At 40.2% G+C, this 26,371-nt stretch overlaps 2 protein-coding genes across 2 annotated transcripts in view; one reads left to right on the forward strand and one right to left on the reverse strand.

The window, feature by feature from the left end:
- The first annotated feature begins 8,689 nt into the window (after positions 1-8,689).
- LOC143430439 (lachesin) overlaps positions 8,690-26,371 on the forward strand; it is a 119,758-nt gene continuing 102,076 nt past the window's right edge. Inside the window, exon 1 of the mRNA XM_076906740.1 lies at positions 8,690-8,753. The gene's annotated coding sequence lies outside the window, so the exon portion shown is untranslated. The remainder of the gene's footprint in view (positions 8,754-26,371) is intronic.
- On the reverse strand, positions 21,874-22,792 carry LOC143430513 (abaecin). The gene is made up of 3 exons (XM_076906828.1): positions 22,776-22,792; positions 22,102-22,289; positions 21,874-21,998 (listed from the first exon to the last, which is right to left on the reverse strand). The coding sequence occupies exons 2-3, from the start codon at positions 22,264-22,266 to the stop codon at positions 21,987-21,989; spliced, it is 177 nt and encodes a 58-aa protein (XP_076762943.1). The 5' UTR covers positions 22,267-22,289; positions 22,776-22,792; the 3' UTR covers positions 21,874-21,986.

Consider the following 26,371-nt stretch of genomic DNA (forward strand, 5'->3'; position numbering starts at 1 on the left):
ATTTATGAACACATAAAGAATTTATGATTGATGTATGAAACTTCTATTACGATTATTTGTTATCGAAATTTAAAGCATATTTAATTCTCCTAATCAGTGAACTATACTGTATGTCATAAATATTCAAAATTACTTGCAAAAATAATTATTAAACAAAAATAAATTATTACTCGCTACATACATCATGTGTTCATCATGAATTATATATAAAATATTTACCAAATGATGAATAAAAAGATAATATAAATTTATATCATACGTTACGTCTTACAGTCTCTGCGTCACACCTCCATAAGTAATAAGTGCCATATTACCACATCTGCATAAAAGACAGCATTCGTCCTGGTTGTATCAATGATCCTGATGTCCATTTCGTAGTATATTCATCGTTTGAATGATGTAATTGATTCAAAATCTGTAACATAACAAAACAAAACAATTAGAATCAATATAATTACTTATATTAAGATTTTATAGTAAACGAGTTCATAAATCATATTTTCAAAGTTCAAACAAAGTCTATGGACAACTACGAACAATGAAACGTCTTATAGAATGAAAAGCAAGAAGAAAATTCAAAGATAAATTCATATTCGTAATGATAATGATCAATAAATAATTAATCAAGTATATAATGATTAAATAGAGTTTATAATGGAACAAATGTGTAATAAAATAGTAATAAAGAATACTATGTAGTCGATAAACAAGCTTGTGAACGTACCTTGAAAATAGAAGCGTGTCTTGACAGATTTTACCGACTACAGAGGACGGCCATGTCTTACCAGCAGTCGACGAAGATACGAACTGACTGCCGATGCCACTCGTCGCGTGCTCCGTAAACGACCGAGCGAGGTCGAAGGCGTCCGAACGAGAGCGAAGGCGCTCGAACGTAATTTCTTATTACGCTTTTACGTTTCATTTTGGTGGCCTTGGTGCTTCTCTTATCTGCTTCAACTGTAAACAAGTTAGCTAATTGAAAATCTACTACAAAAGGCACGTCCTAAAAGTAGGAGTTCCAGGAAATTCTCGCGTCTATTTTTCTCAGAAGAGTACGCACTGTTGTGTTGTGATCGTACGTGAATACGTATAACACATATAATATTTCACTCTACGTCTTATTTTATTATTCATACAATGTTAACTACGAATATTGCAGTACATTATGTACTGAAATACTCGAATTATTGTTGTAATAAGGAATTTATTGCAATAAATATTTTTCGAAAGAAAATTCAACTACTGAAAGGAAGGGATATTATTTATTCAATGTTAATTGCAAATATTGCAGCACATTATGTACTGAAATACTCGAATTATTGTCGTAGAAAGGAATTTGTTGCAATAAATTCCTTTGTCTCGAGGCGAAATTCAACTATCGAAAGGAAGGAATGTTTCAACTTACATTTCTCCGTATATCGTTGTTAATTTGTATCAAAAACTATCACAACACGTTCGCGAAGTTATATTTTCACACTTTTTCAACAATTTAGCTGTTCGAACGCGTTTTATATAACTCAAAAATGTCAAAATCGAGGACTGACGAAGAGAGACGCTATCGCCACGAAAGCTCGGACTATTCTGGAAGAGCTTTGAAAGCTCGAACGTGATTGGCCGAAAATGTCTCATCCATTATGGCTACCGCAAGGACTCTTACAAATAAACGAAATAAAATTATTTTTCTTCAGTGAAGAAAAATAATCGATTACATATAAAAATATACCATGAATAGTTCAAAATGTAATTATTTAACAAGATTCTAATAATTTTAGCCATTAAAGATGAAATATTATGTACTATACGATGTATAGTTTAACAAGGATATCTATGTACGTATACGTACGCACTATTTTTTCTTTCACACATTTCGGATGGAAATGTTGAATAATTCGCGGAAAAATTATAAAATCACGTAGCTTTCAAGCTCTTCTTTCGTATTTTAACATTTGCGACACTCGAAACGCAATTTAATAAGATATATAAAAGATTATCACTCACCGAAATACAGAAGATGCTCCCGCGACGAGATCCCAGGCGAAAAGAAAGAACGAACCGAATTTTTTCCGCTCAACGCAATTGGGCGGTTCTGATTGGTCGAATTTGAATGAGACATTGCCGCTGGAATGGGCTACCAACCCTTTCTAAACAAAATATGATTAATATTGCGAAATTTTCTTTTACAATTAATTATAATTGATTTATTAATACAACGAAATAAAATAATTTGAAGCTATTCTAATAATTATTTTTAATAAAAATTTAAAATCCATTATGTTAAAATAACATGTAACCAATATAATAAACCAACACATAACTAACTGTATCATCTATATGTTATATCGATAATGTGATCTATAGAAAAATAGATGAACACTTCAGAGATTGCCTTTTGTTTAATCTTACATTATAGTTTGTGATTTGTGTTGTCTTTTTATTCTACTGTGTTACTTCAGCATTATTTCTAAAGTGTCACAAAATTTAAATAAAGAATTTAATCAGTTTTTATCCCAATTAAAAAGGAATATAAATATTGCACATACTATGAAGCTGAATTAACCAATATTGCCTTTTTTCATTTAAAAACTCACAGGTAATAACAATTACAATATCTGTATTAATTTTTATGTTATTAATCTGCATATATCTTTTACTGATTAATTTGAATAATAATTACTTACAGATAAAGTATATTTTACAATGTATCTAGCCTAACACACTTAAAACCTTGTTTAATCTAATCTAAGAAAGTTATTATCCTAATTTCTGTTCCATAATTGTATAAAAGTACAGACAATTGAAATAAGAAACATAGGCAAGAAGAAAAGAAGATTATCTCTTCTTACTTCAAGTCGTTCTTGTTTCTTAGTTCTTATTTTCTTACTGCTTATATTTTGTATTATGCGATTAACATTTCTGAATACGTCTATCCTATTTAACCGTTAACACTAGTATCTTCATCTTTGCAGAGTGCTGGTAAAAGAATTTTAATGATACGTATAACAATGGAGTATCTAAAATATTGGAAACTTTAGAAGAGATTGTATTTAATCAAAAGTGCTATCATATCTGGATTTGAAACATATAACTTACAGTGATAAGGAAAATCAGGTATTAATATCAATGCATTTTCTATTATAAAGATTTCTTAAAGTGTAACATTTAATCATTTAAATATACGTATACTAAGAATTTATATTTCTGTAGATTATCATTATTTCAAATGAAACACAAAGAAAATATCTTCAATATTGCTTTTGAAAGAAGAAATGCTTCTAATGGGAAAGTAAGTATCTCTTTTTTCTGGTGTAATATTTCTATTAATGTTCTAGAGTTAGATCACTTTAAACGTTGCATTAAGGTTCTACTTACAATTAAAAATAACTGTAATAGTAGTAATTACGTACAGTAGAATCAATCTGCGTACCTCATCTGAGCAATATAATAGTAAAATGCATGTTAAAACTAAATACTGTTATGTATCCAGGTGTATTTTAAGATATATATACTTATCTCGATATTAAATAAGTTAAAAATATCGAATATCCGTCTAATTTTAACAAAAATTAAGTTTAATAGAAATTTTTCAATTAAAAATTACTATTATTTCAATCATTTTCGACAGCCAATTATGTTATAAGAGCATATATATACTTTAAATATACATAGAATTCATGTACAATATTATATACTATCAAATTATATACTTAAGAGCACATATTTAATATAGAAATGCAGAAATCAGTGAACTGTGAACGATGGTGACGTGAGGATAGAACTATAGTGGTAGGGGTGATCAGTCGACCGCTTCAAGGTCTCCGCGATGCAACTGTCGTGGTAGGGGTGATCAGTCGACCGCTTCAAGGTCCCCCGCCATACGACTATAGTGGTAGGGGTAACCAGTGGACCGCTTCAAGGCCCCCGCGAGTGTCTTCAGTTCTCGCGCGGCCGCGGTAGTGATCGGGTGTGAGTGGGGCCTTCGGAGGGTGTCGCGTTCATTGGTGTTGGACTCAGTGGAGGGCCTCAGCTGTTGGTGGAGGACCTTGGCCGGAGGTGGAGGACCATGCAGCGATTCTTCCTCTTCACGATGGTGGACGTTTGTACAGTGGGTGCTAGTGACAGATGATGGATAGTATGCTGATTTCTGATGACATCAGCTGTCTACTGAGCGGTGAGTCATTATTTAAAAAATTTTTTTATGGCGTTCGGAATTATATTCGCTCAAGTAGAGTCAGATCTCAGTACCTTCTGTACTGAGATTGTAAGTACGTAATGGATAGTGATTGAGACTAGCGTTTTGTGGACACGGGTCCCTGCGTAGTCACCTCCACGGGGTGGACCTGGCTCCTTGGTGACGTTTTCGAGAGATTGCGCTCTCCAAAACGATATCAAGCTAAGGACTACGCACGTAGACATAAGTTTAGTTGTAAACTTGATACTAAAAATATCGAACCTGTTAAAAGATTGTGATTCGTAACGTTCTGATAGAGATAGATAGATTTTTCACTTGTACAAAGATTTCATAGATTTACTTTCAATAATTTTCCATGACGTTTATTCATTTTATTATTTTATTATTCAACTATTATTTCATTAACTTTGCAATTGATTGGAATAATTTAATCACTGGTATTTTTAGTATCGAGTCTATTGCAATACAATTTAAATCTTTCAAGTCCTTTTCAGGACTTTGAAACTTTAAATTGGATTGCAAATAGTATAATTTAAGTTAATTTTTGCGAACATATTTGTATATTCACATAATGTAATTTTATAAATATATGACCATTCCCTTCTATCCCGACTTCTCTATGATAATTTGTTAATCTCTCTCTGGTGTTTGGTCTTGATCAAGGGTTGTTTCGTGGTTGGAATTTTAATTTCTGCGTTTCTGAATTTCTGTTTGTTTCAATTAATATTTAATTACATACCAATATTCATGGGAGCATCTTAATAAAATAATCTATATTGGCAACAATTCACTTCAAACTATTAGTTCGATTAACGATTTGGTTTTTACTTATTTTGTGGTCGCAAAGTGGTTTTATTGTTTCATTTATTTTATTCATACGTGGAAATGAAGAGTGGTATTTTTGGTGAATATAACGTTGGAGGCATCACTCTGGTATTGTTTTTTAAAATCTTCATTCTGCATTTTTCAAAATTCTTTCCGATTGCTTCACGCAAACAGGGGTTGTCTGAAATTCTTATCGAGAAAAACTATTAAGGGAATCTCGAAATTTTAAGTATTTTCTCTGAATTTGTTGTCGTTGTTTTCTGGTTGGAATTAAGTTAATTTTACGTTCTCACCGCTGAATTGCCATTAAATTGACGCTGGATCGCCGCTGGATCGCCGAGGGATGCGTTTTATTTTTAGTTTTAATTAATTTTATATAATGTAATTGTATGTAATTCACCTATACTCCTTTCCCTTCTTTATATGTATAATAAAATTGTAAAGGAATACATTTTCTTATCCGAAGTGAGAAATAATAGCCATTTATATAATTCGTTACCGATCGTTTATTAAAATAGAACTTAATGGTTCTCGCGTAAATCGGTTCGCGTTTAGTTATACTGATAAACTATTGCGTTCCATACACGTTTGAGCAATGTAATTCTATGTTTCGTAGGATCGCTTCACGATCACTTCTCGTTCTTTATTCGTTCGTAATTCCGATTTCTAGCTTCACGCAGCGAGATAGTGGAAACTCAATCAAACTGATGTGGTTTTCGGAGCCCATTAAGTTTTCGCAGCCCTTGTCGATTGGTACGCCCGTTGGGTACTCGACTTGGGTATAGGCTTAGTACATTGGACGCGCTCATCGCGGGTTCGTTCCGAGTAGCTCCTACCCCGTGTCGCTGGGGTCTTCGGACCTGCTGTAAGACGGCTTGGGGCGGTCTGCGAAGTTCGTTCTTTCGTTGAGCAATGCGTCCTACTGCTAAGTCTCGCTGAATTCTTGATGGTAGCCGCATTCACCATTGGGGAGAGCGTGGTTTCGATTGTTTCGACGTAAGACGTGGCAGAACTTGTTCGCGATTCGCGTCGGGTACGGTTCGCTTAGTGTCGAACCATCGGGATAGAATGCTCAAATAAGTATGGAACGCAGGTTTATTGGTATTTGTTCGTTCCGGTCGCGCCGCGAATTTTTCTTCAGTTTTACTTTAACTAAATTTCTTTGCTTAACTTTAGTTTAACTTAATTATAATTCCATTTTTACTAAGATACTTCTCAATTTATCTCAGAATAGAATTATAGAATTTAGTATATCGTACCGTATACCCTTTTGCGAAACACTTTAATTTTTCCAAAGTGTTTGTAGAGTAAAGTTTAGAGATTTCACTTCGGGTAAAATAATGGCATTCCTTGATATCCCTTTCGCAAAAGTCCATACTACAATTTCTAAAATCTATGTTAGAATTTAGAAAATGTATTATGGATTCCGGTTATTTGATATTCAGAAGTAGAGTCAGTCCTCGGTACCTTCTGTACCGAGAACACACAGATGTAATGGAGGGTGGATGGGATTAGGGACATAGGGATGGGTCCCTGCGTAGTCACCTCCACGGGGTGGACCTGGCTCCTTGGTAACGTTTTCGAGAGACCGGTCTCTCGAAAACGATATCAAGCTAAGGACTACGCACGTAGACATAAGTATAATTGTAAACTTGATACTAAAAGTACCCGAGTCAGTTAGAAGATTACAATTTATAACTTCTGTCTTCTATAAAGATTTCATAGATTTACTTTCATTATTTCATTTATTTATTTCATTATCCAACTATTATTTCACTAAGTTTGCAATAGATTAGAATAATTTAATAATTGGTACCTTTAGTATCGAGTCTTTTGCAGTACAATTTAAATCTCTCAAGTCCTTTTCAGGACTTTGAAAGTTTAAGTTGGATTGCAAATAGTTTAAGTTAATTTTAGTGAATATATTTGTACATTTATATAATATAATTTTATAACTGTGTAACCTGAATCCCTTCTATCCTGACTTCCCGAATTTATCTTAATCGAGCATAATTATGGTCGTTGTTAATCACTTCATTGAGTATTATTCTTATTATCTTTTCATAAACACCATTGATCGGAACTAGGGATATTTAAAACAATCTAGCTTAATCTGTATTAATTTCTATCTCTTTGTGGTGTTTGTTCTCAACGGAGGATTGTTTAATTATTGGAAATCGAGTTAGTCTCTACTTTATTTTAATTTTGGCGTTTCTGAGGTTTTACATTTGGAAATGAGAATATGGTATTTCGTGTGAATACAGCGTTAGAATTCCACCTTTTCCAAGATTCTTTCCAATGAAATTCTTTCCAAAAATTCTTTCCAATGATGGTTAAAAATCCATTTCATTCTTTTTTTATTTCAATTTCCACGTTCCACACTGGATCACCCCTGGATCATCGTTGGATCGCCGTGGGATGCGTGCGTCCTTAGTTATAAGCACTTAGAGTTAAGTAATTTAATTGTAACTGAATTGTAACAAAGTTGTAAAGAAATCCATTTTCCTATCCGAAGTAAGAACTAGCCATTTCTACAATCGCGTTTAGTCAGTCCTGATAAACATGCGTTACATTCTCCCTTGAGCATTCTTAATTTCTGCTACGTGAAATCGCCTCACGTACTTTCTTTTTTCCTTATCCGTTCGAGATTTAGTCTTCCATTTCCACGCAGCGAAATAGTCGATACTCAATCAAACTGATGTGGTTTTCGGAGCCCATTGAGAGTTCGCAGCCCTTGTCGATTGGTACGCCCGTTGGGTACTCGACTTGGGTATAGGCTTAGTACATTGGACGCGCTCATCGCGGGTTCGTTCCGAGTAGCTCCTACCCCGTGCCGCTGGGGTCTTCGGACCTGCTGTAAGACGGCTTGGGGCGGTCTGCGAAGTTCGTTCTTTCGTTGAGCAATGCGTCCTACTGCTAAGTCTCGCTGAATTCTTGATGGTACCCGCATTCACCATTGGGGAGAGCGTGGTATCAATTGTTTCGACGTAAGACGTGGCATAACTTGTTCGCGATTCGCGTCGGGTACGGTTCACCTAGTGACTAGTGCTGAACCATCGGGTTAGAATGCTCTCGCGAGAATGTAACGCAGGTTTATTTGGTACTTGTTCGTTTTGATCGCGTCGCGAATTTCATCTCAATTCTTAGTTGAAATTAGTCTCTTTTCTTAACTGTAACTTAACTTAATTTTGTCATCGCCTTAATTATCGTACCGTAGAACACTTTAATTTTGCTAAAGTGTGAGTAGAGTCATCTTAGAAATTTCACTTTGGGTAAGAGAATGGCATTTCTTATCACCCCTTTCGTTAAGTCCATACTGCAATCTCTAAAATCTATGTTAGATCTTAGAGAATGTATTATGGATTCCGCGTTTAAATTGACAAGTAGAGTCAGTCCTCGGTACCTTCTGTACCGAGAACACATAGATGTAATGGAGGGTGGATGGGATTAGGGACATAGGGATGGGTCCCTGCGTAGTCACCTCCTCGTTGGTGGACCTGGGTACTTGGTAACGTTTACGAGAGATTAATTAATCTCTCGTAAACGATATCATGCTAAGGACTACGCATTAGATTTAAGTTATATGCATTTTATATTACTGTGGATTCTTTACACGATTTATTCACAAACGGTAGACTACCAGCAGTAATCTTTCCTCTTGTTGGCACAAACGTTAGAGAGTTCTTCAACATCTTTAATGGATACTACAGAAGCTAGTTGATAACCACACTGGTCGATGGTAAGGGAGCTTGCGATCGTCCAAGCAGCTCAAATAATCAATATATTGAACAGTTCTATATTTTCTCTGTGTGTATTTCACTTTGAAATACGTTCCCAATTTTTCATCAAGTCGCAAGTGTAGTTAATTAATTTTTTTCTGCTAGTCGATGGTTATATCTCCAATAATTTTCACTGTCAGACACTAAATCCTGTAGTTCGAACTTTGTTAATTTGGTTACACGTTTTTCAATGAATATTCGTCAAAAAGTTTCAGAAATATCATCAGACTTAGACTCTTTTCTCTCGCATTTAGGTGAACAATATACCTACTGCACCTATTGCCAGTGACCTGTTCTAAATTTTCAAACCGGCACTAGTGTAGGGCGTAGCTCGTGTTTAAACATTTTTCACTCAAAGCTTTTAATTTTCTAACATATCTAACATATCTTTTAATATCTAACATACCTGTATAGGTGGCGAAGAGCGACGCGGAAGAAAAATACATTTATATGTATATGTTACAGTCGCCATCCGGAATCTATCAATACTCAATATATCTACCCAATACTGGTTTTATTGTCAGTGTCACTTTTCACTGGAGTTTCCAAAGTTTCCGAGTTTTCGAGAGAATCCACAATAAGCAAAAATCAGTTTCACAGAGTCAGTGTTCTTTGAAAATCGTTGGTTCGTTAAAGATAAAACTTTATCGATACAAATTCCATCGTTTAAACCGTACAGTGGCACTTCCTGGAAATGATATCGACACGTTTTATCAATTCAGGTACAATTAGAGCAAAGGAAGATCGTTCGCAGGATTGTTATTCGCAACGCGTAGAAGTTTCAATGGCACTACGAAATTTTATCGAAAGTTCGATCTAGCAATGGTGTCGGGGATATGCATGGGGAACTGAACGGACACTTTTTCGCTCGATTTCCCATTATTACTTTGTACGCGACGAGAGCTGAAAGGAAAGCCTGTCGAAAGCTGGAAAAATTCTTCCGACGTCTCACGCTTCAAGAAGTTCTCCATCTGTATTTGTCCTGTTATAAATGGTCGACGGTTGCCGCAGCTGTATCTCATCTGCGTCTCCTTTCCAGGTAACAGATTCTTGTTATATCGGAAAATCAATCACGATTATTACCCTGGAAAATATGTTTATTACCCGCGCATATTTTTATGATATTGCACTCGCCGGGAATCGGATTCTCTTCTCTTTTCCTATTCACGGTTGGCGTGAAGGTTTGTAAAATAATCCGTCGAAAAAAGTTTATGCGAAACGTGGAATATTAACAAAGTTATACGGGCCGGGATTTAAAAGTGCAGCTAGCGAAATGACGTGACGGAGAACTTTAAACGCGTTTCTCTCGAAACCACATTTTTTAACGCCGGTTAACGCGATTTCCCACAAAGTAAAGAACAGCTCAACTTTGGAATATGTACAATTTGGTTAATAACATTTTGATTTATGAAACGTTTCTCGTCGTGAATTAAAATAGGAAACCATCAATCTACGAGAAATTAAAATGAAAGTAGATCTTCTCTTTCATCTTCGTTGTGTAAAAATTCAAAAATTCGCGTTAATTGACTCTTCGTCTGCTCTAGACCCTTAATTATGGTTAAATTTTTAATTACTTGTTGTAACTAAAGCACTTCGATCTAATTTACAACCACTCCTCGTTGTAACAGCGGTAAGCATGAGTAAGTCAGTTTTCGAATGAAATTTAAATTGAATTAAATTCGACGCAAGGGTGCACTTAACTGTTTCAACAGTAAAATTATGCTACCGTGTAAAATTTATCTCTACCTCGGTTATTTTATGCTGGTCGGTGTTTAATTATGTAACGCTCGAACTTAGTTGCTCGAATACTTATTTAGAGCCTCGAGAAACATTTCAAAAGTTGCAACCGCGTAAATAAAAGATGCACGGTCCCGGTGTTTGTTTTATAAACGTAGAATACCGAAGATGCGCGGCGGGATCACGATCATTCACAATTCACAATCGTTTTTCCGAATGGAAAGCCATATTCTTATGCATATTGTGCTATGCGACACGAATCGTAATGCATATGGGTGATATAGTGGCCTATCTGTCTCATGAAAGTATTTGTGGCGAATGTAAAGTTTCAATATTTGAATTCCCATCTGCGAACCTTCTACGACACGAACTATAAATTATATCTTTCTAAACCATCATCACCACTATAGTTACGTCTATCTAGTAATAAAAAAAAATTCATTGTCCACGCGAATCCACTATTCGCAGTCTGCACGTGTGTTTCATATGCGATCTGTATCGTCGCGCGACAAAAATGGCAGAAGTGAGATTGTTGCGCGCGTAATGAGATGAGTCTGAGTGGTCAGAGATGAGAGTTCGGATGCTGTGTCCGAGTTCTCACGCTGGAAACTCGCTGACACCGACCCCTCTCGCGCGATAGGGTTGAATCGGACGTATGTACAGCGGATCGAAGAACGGAAGGGTGTATTCCCATCTGGACTGCTCGGCGTTTCGACTCCGTGCTCCGAGTCCGCTTCTATCTGTTGAGATTTTCAAAGCTACGTGACCAGCCTGCTGATAGCGGTTACGTGCGCCAAGTCTTTATACGTATTTTCGGATGTGCACCTATTTAAGATCGTGTGCGAGGTAATTTTCGAACGGTGGACGAATTATTTTTGGGATAAATCTGGTCCACGATGTGTACCAGCCATTCGTGTTTTCAGATGATGGTTCGATAATTAACTGAGCACGTTTTTCGTCTCGATTTTGTTCATCGAATGACACGCGCCGCTTTAACTTTCACCCATTTTCGAATACAGCTGCGTGCCTCGATACAGCGCGACGTCAATCGTTACACTTTATAGGAAAATCATTAGCCTCGTCGCAACGCCGCGATGCCCGCGAGAGAAAAAAGAAACAAAGCAAAAACAGTTCTGACAATGCATTGGCCATCACGAAGTAATGGACTGTATAATAATGTCTGATTGCATTAGCGTTCTGAATGGGGTACCATTAAAAAAAGAGAGGGATTAAAGTCCCGTATTGTAATTGAATGTCAGTGAGACCGCGAGAAATTGTCGCTGACTCGTCTACTAGTTTGTCTCGCGACAACCAAAGATCGCTTTTACGAACCTTGTAAACGATGTACAGAGCGAATATAATTTAATTGCGACAGAATTCACTTTGGAGCGGAATCAGAAACAAGTCCGTTAATTAATTTGAGCATCTTTGCGGCTGCAGGCTTATGAAATTCTGCGAGAACAACTCAACATCCGGTGTAACTTCCTCGAACGACACAGTAGTGTTATATTATATATATCTGCTCCCTTTAAAATATTTACACCGTGTTCGTTTTATCCAACGCAGTGCAAAGTTTCGCTGCGATACGTTATTTGTCATTTGTAACATTTCCACAGCGGGAATATAGGTTTTAATATCACAACACGTAAGAAAAGGGAGATATACGTGCTTTCACCGCGTTCATTTCCGCGTGGACGCGTAACTGAATATTATAATGAAGCGATGGTACGTTACTATTCCGCGTTTTTACCTCCGTTCGCAGTTTTAATAAAAAGCATTTCAGAGATGAAAGATGCAGGGAAGCTATTACCGATAAAGCATAATGAAGCTTACATTAATTAAAATCATACAACTCCGGTGATGGCTTACAATTAGCCGATCATTAACGATAAAGCGAGCCGGTAGAATTTTATATTGTCGTCGGTAATGGATGATCGGAACGGAATTTTCATGTAATAGCTGTTTCATTATTTAGCCCAGCGTGAGGGTATCCAAAAGAAATGTCCATAAAAATGTCTCAATCGTCTATTTGCTGGTAAAAATTGTGCCCGAGGTTTATTAAAATCTGTGATACAAACGCGCACGAATGTATTATCCCGTTTCATGGGAATAAACTTGCGTACACGTCGGCAATGTTCATTATTGGACACCTCGTTCGACTGATCCGAGGCAGCTCCAATTATTTCTGGAACGGAGAGATACGATTTAACTATCGTTGATAAAAATAAAACCAATAACTCGTTACTCCTCGTGAATTCGGTAAATATTTATTAGATTCTCGATACGGTACGGCTACCGATCAAAAATTGATGGAATATGGTGGAGGCTCCATTTGCCTTCGGCGAGATCTCCTTTAGATGCTTCATCCTCGTTTTAATTCGCAGTTGAGCACTATTTACCCTCATTTAACATTCACAATTAATCCTTTCGCTGTAGAGAAAGTGGATCGCTTTTTTCTTGCAAGAGAATCGATTAATCTCGCGCGTACTTAGCACCAGCAAGTATCAGTAGTATAAATCAACGTATCAGCCGTCGCGTAGGGTCAGAATAATTAAGTGTACGCATGTACGTAACACGGCAATAAAATTATAGTAACAATACGTAAGCACATATGAAATATCGTAATATAAACACACTATAAAATGCACGCTCGTTAAAATACACGTGAAAAGTTAGCGTGCGCGCGTAATCGAGAATAATTTTTCTTCGTTAATTTATCAAATTACGTGCATTTAATATTTCGTTTGCTTGCTTTTAGCTTTAATTACGGCATCGATGCAATCAAGCCTCGCATTGTTTTAGCACGCAAATCTCATTCCGCATTCTTGCTGCAATAACGATGCTTACTTCCCCTACGTTGTAATCAAAATGAAATAAAATTGGGGATGGATCAATTTAGCGTGAAATATGTACATTTTTATCGCTGTCGTTATTCGTACTTTTCTAAGAGAGAGGCGCGAAAAATATCCTGACCCAATTCTGATTGTTTATACCCTATAAATTTGTTGGTTATCTTTCCGTGTAGCGCGACTTGAGGCGCGAAATTTATGGCGGGTATCGCGTTTGACGACTTGCCTAAGTCTCATTCGGGGTACACGCCGTGGTAAATTATTGGGAAAGCTCTAAACAGAAGTCGTCTGGCCCGTAGCTATTATCAGTTTTTGCCAGTAACGCGAGGATTTCTGGTAAACTGGTGTTCCTTTCCTCCGCGAGAATATATCCTTCTTGGTAATTGGCCAAGAACGAAGCGTCCATATGATTTACGCTTTCAGACGCGCGGAACTCCCATTATTTATTGTCCCTGCTATTTACGATCACTGACAAACGCGATAAAACAAATTCGCAGCACGCCCCGGCGAGCAGCTTAAATGACCGTCGCCACCCCCGCGTGGGATATTCGAAAATTATCGAGTACATCCGCTCCTACGATCGATCGAGTATCATTTCGTGAACGAGACGCGACGCGGAGGATCGCGCGAGGAACGTCTTAGGCATCGCAATGTCGCTGATCAAAATTCCGGTTACATTCCCAACCCTGTTCGTGTAAAAACCGCACGTAAACTTGAAAAAATTATTGCGCCACCGTTTCGAATCGTAACGTTTACGGATGACTACCGAATGGTCGATCCTTTCCACTGCTGAGCAGAAATTTCGTAGCCCTGGCTTTGCATCGAGCAAACTACTAGATGCGTGCATTTCATCTAATTACGTGGCAACTTCGTTCGCGTTTTTATTATTCACAAGGGAGGATCAAAGAGACAGCGGTCTTGTAGATGCATGGTTCCACAGCTTCTCTGACCCAGATCTTCTGTCGCGTCTTGATCTACTTACACGATCGTCATGGAGCCATAAAACTCCGTGCAGCAGCGTACAAATTATCACATATTATACTTCAGATTTTGAGTACAAAATTTCCAACACTTTACATCTTCACACCACTGGAATTATTATTATACATCACACCTCAACCTCCACATCTTCCTTCGTTTTTTTATTTTTATATTAAGCGATCTAAAGTGCACGAAATCTTCTCCAAACATCCGAAACTTTGCTGGTACCCACGAATTCTAGACAACCACCCCCGTCCAGCGAGCGAAGATAAAACTATTGAATTAAAACTTGGAGCCTCGCGTTCAGGGGTGCATCGTGACGCGGCGAAATGGCGAATCGTTCGAGAACAGGATCCGCAATTAAAGTTAGATTAAAACCCGTCCACGCTTTCGGCGAAGGTTAAACGATCGCTGGTAGAAGTTTCCATCGTCCACTCGGGCCGCGTCCCGTTGAAAATGGCGAATCGCCCGGCTGATTGGGAACAGATGTATTCCAGGTGAAGTTATTCGCCGGAAATATAAAGCAGTTCCGCGCTCGGGTAATATTTCCCGAGGTGTCCAGGCGCTCGTAACAAAGAGCTTTCCAGATAAAGAAAGAAGGAAAGGGGCGACGAGGGGGTTGGGCGTTGGAATAAGGGGTGGGAATAACACGGAGGGCAGGGTTACGGATACGAGGTTACGGTATTACTATCCTGATAATGGAGTAGCGGTCAATGGGGCGATAGATCGCGCCATGGAGACGGTGCTGTAACACGCGGGAACCGAGCTAGCTCCCAAGGGGGTTGCACAACCCCTTTGCCCAGCCACTGCCTGCCGGCTGCCACTTCCAGCCCCACTATATCCACGCTATAGCAGTTTTAGTGACTGTTTCGCTCGCTGGTATAACAGCGCTACCTTCTTCCGGTGTCAACCGTAGATTATTATCGCCCTGAAAATATTTTCACATCCGACGCGCGCGTTCTTGGCGATGTAAAGTCGCCGTTTTATCAACAGGCAGAAGGATCCGTCGATCTTCTTAATTTTCTGCCTGACAATTCGATTCGAGGCCAGAGGCACGCGAAGAATTTATGGGACCATACATTTGTTTAGTGGTGATTTCCTTTTGGAAACGTTGAGGAAGCGATCCTACGACGGTGCGTTAATTTTAGTATCAAGAAGTCGGTTGAAGTTGGATCAATCTTAAGAAACACTCGTAGAGGAAACGCGGACGAATCGTCTTCAATCTAATATGAAGTCTTAAATCAGATTAAGGAACGGACGCTAGCGAGTAAGAAAATTGGAGTTCCTTTGAAATATCGCGAATGGGGTGGTCGTGAAATTTCGTGGACGACGTTTAACTCAATAACCAGATTTATACTTGTTCTTGCATACAATTGTAATGTTACTTTCGATGCAAATTTGGTGATAAAACAAAGGATACAGAAATCTAATTAAACTATCTACACTGTTCGCAGCAATTGTTGCGAGAATTCGAGGTACAAGTTCAAAAGTAAAAAGTACGATTATTTAACACTCTCTAATAATTAATTACGTGTTGTTTGCAATCGACGTTCGCATCGCACTACGTGCAGCGTGCAATCTGGTCGCCCGTACGATCTTTTTTTCGAACGCCGCAATCGGTTCGTTGCAATTTGAAAGGAGCCTTGAAAAGACATTGGTTAAGATCGAAATAAATGGTCTGCACGATAGAAGATGGAGGAGAGACGTTAACGTGATGGAGGTAGTATTCTCCGTAGTTTTATTCCGATGTTGGGCTCACGTTCAATCGTGAAGGTGGAAAGACCAAGTAAGGGCTGAAGGGGAGAGCTTCAGACATAGAGCTGGTTCAGTCTGTCGATTGCTAAAAGGGGAGAAGTATGTAGCGTTTCTTTTCTGGTTCGTATACACAGGATCGCATAACATATTCCTCAAACATGTTTGATCAGGCGCACGTAACAATCTCAAGCGAAATATCACTTCGACGCACGCGACTCTGCAGTGTACAACTGCTCCACGTTTAACTCCTAAAATCTTCACAATTAACCTCCTTTTACACAGAAATTATATTAATTTCCCCTAAATATTTCTGCTACGTTTGTTCTTGATTTTTTTTTAGAAATAATCGTCGAATCTCTCGGATATTGCACGATCGTTTTCGATTGGGCAAAGAAAAGGTGTCGATGAAAAATATCGCTGGGCGAATTGCAGCCAGCATCGAGCAGCCATTCGGCGGTGGATGGTAGACGGGACGGAGGGATATTTTATGGAGCAGTTCGGTGGTAATGAAGGTGTTTACATGCAGGCAAGAAGGCGTCTCGCCGGGCCGTAGGTAATTAGGACAGCCGCGTCTACCTACGCGATAGGCATTGCCAGAGGTAAACGTGGACGCGTGCACATGGGTCGACTGGTGCGCACTCGTTATTTCGTGGCTAACACTCGCGTAATGTACTGGAGTAATTAGCGTTATCTGATAGGCGGACAAAGAGAAGTGACTCGTTTATAGAATCGCGGCAGTTGCCGAAACGCCTCTCGTTTACGCGGAACACAGAGGATGCTTTACGCGACCTGCGCGATGCTTGCAGAGTAGTTAGCGAACAATGGAGCACGAGTGATCGCGACGAGTCCATCAAGTCGCTTGTTACTATACCCACACAGTGGTTTCGAATCGTCGCGATGAAATCGAAGGTACACACGGTTCATTTTACTCTGGTTTTATCGATCCAAGCGTTACGAGGGGATGTTACGAAATTATTCTCGTTCCTGCGCGATATTTAACCGTGGACGTCTCTCTTTCGCCATAAAATGTTAAATATCCTCCTTAAAAGAGGCTGACGTTACCATACGCATTTAAAAATGTATGATTCTATAAAAAGATACAAGTATCCCTCGCATGTCTGCCCATAAAAAGGTACCCGCATCAAATCCCCTTTATCTACCAGCTTCCTCTGTTCCTTCGAAACCATTCAACCCTTGTCTGAAACATCCCTTTTCTTGCCGTAGTAATTTCAGAGGCATCCCAAGAATTTCACGGACAACGCATAGGAATATTCTTTCGTGTACTCGCGAACTAATCGCGTATTCTGTACTAAATGGAAGTATGGACGGGGAACACTTTCCGGCTGGAGAGTGACAACGTTCGCGGGACGGATGATTCCGCGAGCAAACTTCGTGCCTGATTAGATGATACTTGGAGCAAGATGGAACGGCGCAGAATTTGCATCGGAACTACATCCAACTTGCAGCGTCGAAGATGTAACGTTACTCGACGGTAATTCGCTTGTCGAGACGAAGTTCACCTAAGCGCGCGTCGATACGAAAAGAGCACGGGAATTTTGGGCGACTCGAACGTATCGCTAATGTACCAGCGGCTATATATCATTCAGAATCAGAAAGACTTTCGGTTACAACCGAAGGGGCATCGACTGCGGCTGCAGCTGTTGCGGAACAGAAACTTCTCCATGAAATAGAGGACGATCGGTTCGAGGTCGTTTACTCGCTGATACGGAAAAGCTGGATGGCGTCTGGCCCAGGGAGCCAAGATATTTTCTTGATCCCGAATTCCGCGTCCCGTTCGCTCGTTAAAGTCGGCTACACTGTCCCGATTTTCCCTCCATGAGAAACAGATCTCGTGGAAGTGTCTGACCATAAACGATCGACTCCACTGACTAAACGTATCGCAGCAATCGAACTCGCCGTGATTATTTATGCGTTAAAAATGTTAGAACCTTTCCATTTCTCTGTTTAACCCATGCAGAGATCCAATTAAATCATCCTCTCAACATTTTCTGATCCAAAATACGAGCTGCTCGGAAGCATCGACGGGAAAATAAGGAAGATCGACTGAAAGTCTACGACTTAATACTAATTACACGATCGCTGGTAATTGATTCATCTATATCGTATCGTTAAGTAGGTACAGTACAGGTTACTTTTCTGAGGAACGATAGGAGGTAGAAAGAAGCGGCGGAAAATAAAATGTACCGATAAAGAGGATTTTTTTCCTCCCAAGGAGGGTACTTAGCGGCAGGTGAAGAACCTAATTAGGTTACCGGCTGATTAACACAACGAAAGCTTCTTACACGCCCGGGACGATGTACTGAAAAGAATAACCCGGGTAGTATTGATCGACCGGTTCGGTTACCAGAAAAATATTCAAGGGATGCATATAAAACTGTCCAATTTCGACGGGGGAAATGTCTTTCTTTCTCTTACGTATGCATTGCCGTTGGAAACTCTTTAAATTTCCACCGTCCACCCCCGCGTGAGGAGCGCGATGGGCGAGAAATGGCACCGCGATGCTTTTAAATGATACTCGAACGCGATAAAAATGTACAAATACGATCCGCGCTTCTGCCCTGTATTTATGTAACCTTGTTACACTTGTGGGAACGGCAGTATCGATAAAGTTTTAGAATCGTTCCTGGAAACGTGCCTCTGGAGAAGCGACAAAAATGGCTCAGGATTGAAAATTGAACCCTCCATTGTACATAGACGCTCGACCATCGACGGGTACGTTAGAGTTTTCTCAGTAAGCAACGTATATATATATATCCAACCGTTGTTATCCTTATTGCGCAAATCTTGAATAAAGGACGCCCGCGTTGCAACTCAGGTTGCCGCTTATACCACGGGCGCAGCCATCTTATCTCGCGTGAGAAACCACCGAGGCCAGGAATGAGGGATTCTACATCACCCGAGGGGGTTACGTATTAACGTTCTGTTACGTAAATATTTACTATCACCGGTTGCACTCACTCCCCCGATAGCTATCCGCTAAATCTCTTTTTATGTTATCGGATTTTTCGACTTATTACTCGTCCTCCCTCGACGTCGATGCGAGATCGTTCGTATCGAGCCCCGATTGCTCGAACGACGGTTACTTGGACCTTAAAAAACCGTGAACAAACGCGGAGGAACGAAATGAAAACCTGAGAACTCAGATCGAGAGTCGCTGTAGCTAATTTAAATTTTTTTCTGGGATCGTATTTAATCGCGTTCGATCCTGTCCATTTGTGTTCCAATTCGAGTCGCATTCCCGCGAATCGAATAGTGTATTCTACATGTTTAACAACGTTCACGATCGCAAACATTTGCATCGTTGCGATTGTTAACTCGACGTTGATAAAATGTCAGCGTGGAAGGCAGCAACAGCAGTTGGCTGTACAGATGGGGTAGATCGCGTGTAGGTGGTAGACGCGGAGGCTGGAGTTATCCGCGTCGTCCAATTGTTCCGCTTTAAGTATCACCTCACATTAGCAAGCGACGAGGGTGGGTCGTCGAGGGTGGCGGACAATTTAAATTATAGGTACGCCCGAGAACGAGACTGCTTTCTCCTTATCGTATTAACGCGAGGATACCGTAAAATGCACAAGGCAAAGTACCGGACCGCCCAACAACTTCCAGCGCAGCCGTGTTCATTACGAAGAGAAAGATCTCATCGAATCCTCCATTTACATTCCGCCGCCGTACGCGACTCTTGGCACGAACTGTTATGTGCCCCTATCCGGCCCTTCCTCGCGGATTAACTTGTTTTCTTGTAATTGTGTATCGTCTTCCGATAAAGATTCCCAGGCTACACGGTTGTACCAGCGCGCGCGCGCGCGTTCTGTTTTAAAGGGTGAACGTGGAACGTGTTCGAGACAGGAACGTAGCTACCCTTTGTGTACGCTGTTACGTGGTCGCGAGAGGAGAGTGAGAGGGTGATTCCTTTTTCTAACGAGAAATTACTGGTACCAGTAGTTAACCGCTGCTGTTCGTAAGTATTTAATTACTGCTGGGGATTGTATCAAAGGGCAAGCGTTCCTATTGTCGCAAAGAAAATATTGCGGGCAAATGGAAGTGAACGTGAATTAATACCAGTTTGTAATCTTCACTTTTTACTGATCTACTTGAATTTCTAAGTAGTGTAATTCGCGAGAGTTTGAACGCAATGATTTTCGTAGACTTCTCGTTAACAATTCTACTGTTCCATTGTACAGCAACGATACAAGGGAATTGTGCGGTCCCTGTTGACGTTATTTTACGCAAGCTGCGCCAAATGTTGCACACGATCTCATTAGATGTGATGCGTGAACGCTGTTACCCTCCACATACTGCCAGCGTTACAGAATTTCGATGTGTAGCTGTTGGCTACAAAAATTGAATCCAATCGAACGATATACTTGTCATATGATTGGATCGTGCGTCGATTCCTAGCATTCGCGTTATTAAAATCGAAGGTACTTGATAAATATAAATATTGGCAGCAAGAAATCCGCGCAGAGGAAGATGTACGTACACGCAGGATGAAGAAAGGAGCAGGATCCCTTTGTAAGATGCGAAATAAAAATAAAACGTGGACGTACGATATTTATGTGGCCGAGTCAGCGATGTATTAGGATACTTTTGCTGTTGGCATTGAAAATAATATATATCCGTCGCTTTTGAACAGGGAAATGAAAATATCGCGGGCACCGCGAATGGAAAATATTACTTCAACGTCGAGTGGCTATAACGTAAATTCGAATAAAATGTATTTCCTGTTTTTAGAGTTGTTACGCGTTTTATAATGCACTCATTACTTCCCTTCGCGGCGTCTAAACTTTCTCGGATGCGCGTTCATTTCATCGCGCTAGACAGCCTCGCTCTTACCTACTCATCGTTCTTAAGAACATTTCACCCCTTACCACTTTTGTAATCGCACAAAGGGATGCAAATGTACTGCAGACGCTAAGCTACTTTGGTGCCTGCACTCTTCCAGTTTTGTATCTTTAACGAGGAGTAAAATGAAATTGAAAATCTTCGCGAAATTTACTTCGCGATAACCGATTAATTTGATAGCTTTGGGGTACAGATTTTTTGCGGTACTTCCATAACGATCGATAGAAAAAATTTGTCCAGACATGAAACGATCGTTTCGATTAAATATTAAAAGAAGGAGAATCTTTTTCTAGATTTTTTAGCAGCGATAAAAAAAAGAAGAACCGATAATCTAGGGTGGGGTGAAGTTATTCTCTATCAACTTGGCTTATATACGCCTGGAAATATCAATGGCCAATTTACTATTCGATTGAACGTTTAATTGAAATATCACGTTCCCGGGTAAAATGTGCTTGTTAAAATTAAGCTTTCACGGTGATATATATATTCACCGTTGATTGCTTTACGTGACCAGTTGTGCGTGCGAATTCCATAAGAATTAAAAACATAATACAGCAATATATATGTGCCAGGCGAGAGGAGTAATAAATAATGCAAACAGCGATTCTACAAATGCAATAATTCTAGTTAAAAATGAAACTCGCGCAACGTTCACTTTTCGTCCTCGAATCTCAGACTCTCGATCTTCTTAGAAACCCATATTTTCAATTATTATAGTATAGTCATTATCACAATATAATCTTCAGAGATTATTCATCAATAATCAATTTAGCTTCCCAGTGGCTTAATTATCACGTCGCTAAATGATAAAAAAAAATGGTGTTTTGGAAATGAAGAAAGTCTGAATAACTTAATTAACAAATAATTTATTCCATTTAAGATGTAATCCCATGTTGTGGCTTCTGTATCGCAGTATTATAAAATTAATTACATTATCGATATTCGAGCGTCAGGTAATAGGAATTAATTTGTTCCATTTAATCGCGTGGGTGGTTGATGAATCGAGGATTAGAACATTCGCTGCAACAAAAACGACAATGTACATATAAATCTACCACGATTGTTCTTTTTTCGAGAAGAAATAGAAATCGAGTCAACGTTCGTAGACATTTCTTCTACTTACTTGTGGCCTTGGGTATGGCCAACCTACTTTGGGATTAAACGGTCCTTGCCCAGGGAATGTTGGGAATTGTCTTGGTCTTGATGTTGGTACCGGCATAGTTGGTACAAATGCAAATACTGAACAGAGTGCCGCAAATACAGCCAGGACGAACATCACCGCCTTCATTTTGTATATTTAATTTCTGTAATCTGAAAATGATCGTGCGAATGATTAACACTCGAAATGCATTAAACGTAACGCGTACTAAATTCTCAGGGTTCCACCTACGTATTTGTATGGTTATAAATAACGTGCACGGGTACCAATAAAAAATTCATAAAGTAATTAAGTCGTAATTAATACGCGGGGATAGAATTTTATTTAAAATCGAACGCACGATATTTCTTCAAAGCGGCGAACAGTTTAATTGGCCCGCAGTTTCGGGGAAATTATGAAATTCGAATCCGTTACGATAGGAACGTGAATTATACTTTGTGCGGACGCGTAACGAGGAGAATCTGCTTTTAATGACCACTTTGACGGCGTTTACGCGACTATATTTAAAACAGGCAGCTTACACTAGAATTAGATCCACCATCTGCTCTAATTTGAACGCGTAGAGCTAAATTGAATAAGTACGAAACGTACAGAGCAATCAACGATATTACACGTACATATGTTAACGTGGTACTCACCTCTTTGTGCGACTGCAGGAGACACTGTGCTTTTGGTACCGAACGATCAGTTTCTCAGCTCTTATATACCAATCTTACCATGTCAGTGTTTTGCACAACACACGGAGTTCGTGCATGTGTTTCAGAATCGTGTATATGTGCACAGTTCTGCTGGGAATACCGGATCTCTTTTTATCACGGGTCGCGCGAGCCAGTGTCAGACAGCGTCTCGTTTTATCATCGTTCACACAGTTCTGCTTATGCGTGATTATCCACGAAAGTGTGTGCGTGCGTCTTAAACAGGGGACTCCCTAAGAATGGACTTTCCTTGGCGGTTCTTCACCTTGCGACGAACAGCGTGCGTGGACCTTTGTGTACATGCGTCATCGTGAATTTTAATGACTTATCGCCTGACGAGTCGTACGATTGATGAAAGAACAACAGTGATAGTCGAGATTCGATTTAGTTAGAGTTTTTTTTTTCGAATAACTAGTGACAAATGGAGGATTTTCAGTTAGATATTCCTTTCTATTGAATAGTTTACAAGCAGATCGTTCGAGAAAGTGAATTTTAAATGCAGAAGGAGCGCAGAGCGGAAATTTTGGTTGATTCGGGAAGACAAAGTTGGGCAAGGGAAAAGAGTTACACAGGGTTGAAAGAGAATCGCGAGAGGCTCGATGCACTCGAAACGAGAAGCGACGTCGAGCATCATCGTGCCATTTTTGCTCCCTTGAGCCCTCGAGTTGCAATTAGGAACGGCAATAGTGAATATTGAGGGGGTGGAAGACAGAAAAAGCCGACGGATGCTCGCGTGTACCTTCTGCCGATTTTGTGCAGACGCGAGTTGTCTCTGACAGTGTTCTCCATTATTCGTCCCGACCTACTCGTGTACGTACCAGTTTCTGGTACAGTGCTATTTCATCCCTACACTTCCACGCACTTATTGCGTTCTAATACATTAATAACATTCAAAACAGTCGCGTCTGCAACACCTGTTACTCGTGGTCACTTCGCATAGCTATTTCTCTCGCTTTTAATTCATCTATCAGCCAGTTCTTGGTCATAATACGCTTCCTTCTTTCAAGAGCTGATGGCGAAGTCTGTTTAATAAGTCGCTGGCAAGTCCATCACGCTTTGAATCGACAAACGCCGCGAGAAATACGACGAGCACGGTCGAGAGACAAAGCTTACGACGGACGGATCCACGATTCTTAGAGAACCTCTGAGCAAACTACTCGGTGTGTATATAACCCGCAGGCGTTTTCCGCCAGACGGAACGCTGAAATTAAAAACATTCTCACGATCGGTAATTGCGTTGGTCACCCTTTCACTGGGCGCCACCCTCGAGTTACGTCGAGAAAATTAAATGCGAATTCTGCTCGCCGCGAGAATAGGTTTCGAGTTATTAAGCCGCGAACAAATTGCCCAGAATTTACGTCAGAGTACAAACAAAAGTTGCCACTCGTTCTCTGGTTCGAGATTCGTCATTTTTCTCGCCACCTTTCACGAACGAAAACGGCGTTAAACGTAAAACATTTCGCGTCGTCGACGGCGCGCGCCTATAAAAATTGTTATTCCCGGCGGAGGAGTTTCGATATCGGCGCCAGTCCGATAACAATCAATCAGAGGGAACAAAAGGAACGTTTATCCGAGTGCGCCGTGGCTCGCGACAATAAAGGGCCGCCGGAAGATACCCTGGCGCAATATATTCATACAGTCGCGCGCATTATTTTCACGCGTGGAAGAAATAAGCGGCTGTAACGTATCACGTTTCGAAGCTTGGAAACGTCACGAGCGGGATTCTTTCACCGAGCTTCAACCTTTTGACGGCTCTTTTGTTTATCACCCGTTGAATGGCAGTTCGGATAGATAGATTACGCTGGTGCCCCACTGGGGGGGTTGCAAATCCATATAACCCGCCCATACACGCGCCTCTCTTCATTCAATTATAATCAACGCAGGCTAAAATTTTATTCGTCTCGTCGCTCGAAATGCATCCACGCTCGTCTCGTTCTGCTGCGATTAAAAGTTGCTTTATTAATTTCTCTGATGGTGGGGTAGTTCTATGGCGAATGGGCCATCGGTTCGGTGAAAATTGTAAGGCAAACCCAGTGGCAGAGGAGTTTATCGATCCGAGAGACGCGATGTCCCGATGCACAGTGTATTGCTTCTTCGTGATAACCGCCAGACCCCTTACCCGCTGCCATAACCGAAGAAAAATTGACGCGAGTACACTGGGTCACTGTTGAACAACCCCCGTTACCAGCTCTGATTTGTCACTACGTCGCTATTATTTATTTCAGCCACTAAAAGAAGCGCTAAGAGGACAATGGCCGTCGCGTGACAAAAGGGACGAAGGATTCGCGCGTTATTCGTTTCGAGCACCGTCCACTGTATTTTAGAAAATTGGAATTCGAGTATCGTTCACTGGCCAGAATACGTAGATATTGATGGGGATACTATTTTGTTAATTACATAGGAAATATGTCGCGCGTAGTTCAATAGATAAATCAATCGTCGCGGTAATTTTTGATGAATTCCAGTGGATGTTTCACTGCCTCTCGTAACGAAAAGCTGAGTTCGACTAAATAAATAACAGCTAAATCGCGGATACCATAACGCTAGAATATTTATGCAAATTTCATATTTATAAGTTCAAAGAGGACCGACAAATATGTTTCGCCTCCGTCTATTTTCACGAATATGAATAGTAACCGAACGTTTCGTTCCCTTAATTGTTTATGAATAATTTTCCAAGCGAGTGAAAAGCGCGACGCGTATCCTTCAACGTCGAATCTGTATTAAACGGACTTTATCGCGAGACACGACGATCCCAGCGAGTTTTTATCGATAGCGCAGGTCTTTTCGTGGCGTAGGGATATTCCCAGTTCGCCTACGGTGATCTATTAAGAGGTTATGCTGGCATTTTGTGGAGCAGTCTTTTCGTAGGCGTAAAAAAGGATCAACGAGAACGTCGCCTCATTTGGCAGCCATTGTACCGCAGTTTTCGATACGAAAACTGGAGGTTACGATGGATGGTACAATGGTGTAACCTGTCTTTATATAAAAAACTGTGGTACAATAGCTGTCGAGTCAGCTGGCGCTTCTTTTCACGTCCAGAACCAACTCGCAGACGTCTCTTAACAGGACAACTCTTTCAAGATTCCCTTCACCAATTAACATTCTCGTCTACTCTAAAGATGTCCAAAGTTCCATCGAAATAAGCCTGTCGTAACTGTTGCGTAACTCGCAAGCATTTAGGGTCACACGCACTTATGGTATCAACTCGCAGCTCTCAATCGACGCGCGTCGAACGTGATTTAGCTATTCAGACAATCGCTCAGACGAGTATTGCATACCGCAAGATAACCCTGCCACGCGTATCTCCGCTCCCCTCTGACTGCTACAGATAGTATTAATTCTATTTCCCGGGTCGCGTATGCATCATTCATTAGTTTAATGATCGGCCGCGAAGATTAATACCTATTTGCGCGCGGTCGTGTGCGTCAAGTGTACGCGCGAAGAGTTATCTCGTCTATAATTATACGGACGTTGTCGACTGTGTGGCCGCTCTGGAGCACAGTGGGGATCGATATTAACGACGATATCGGACCTGG

This window comes from Xylocopa sonorina, chromosome 14 (genome assembly GCF_050948175.1).
Source record: "Xylocopa sonorina isolate GNS202 chromosome 14, iyXylSono1_principal, whole genome shotgun sequence".
Taxonomy (NCBI): domain Eukaryota; kingdom Metazoa; phylum Arthropoda; class Insecta; order Hymenoptera; family Apidae; genus Xylocopa; species Xylocopa sonorina.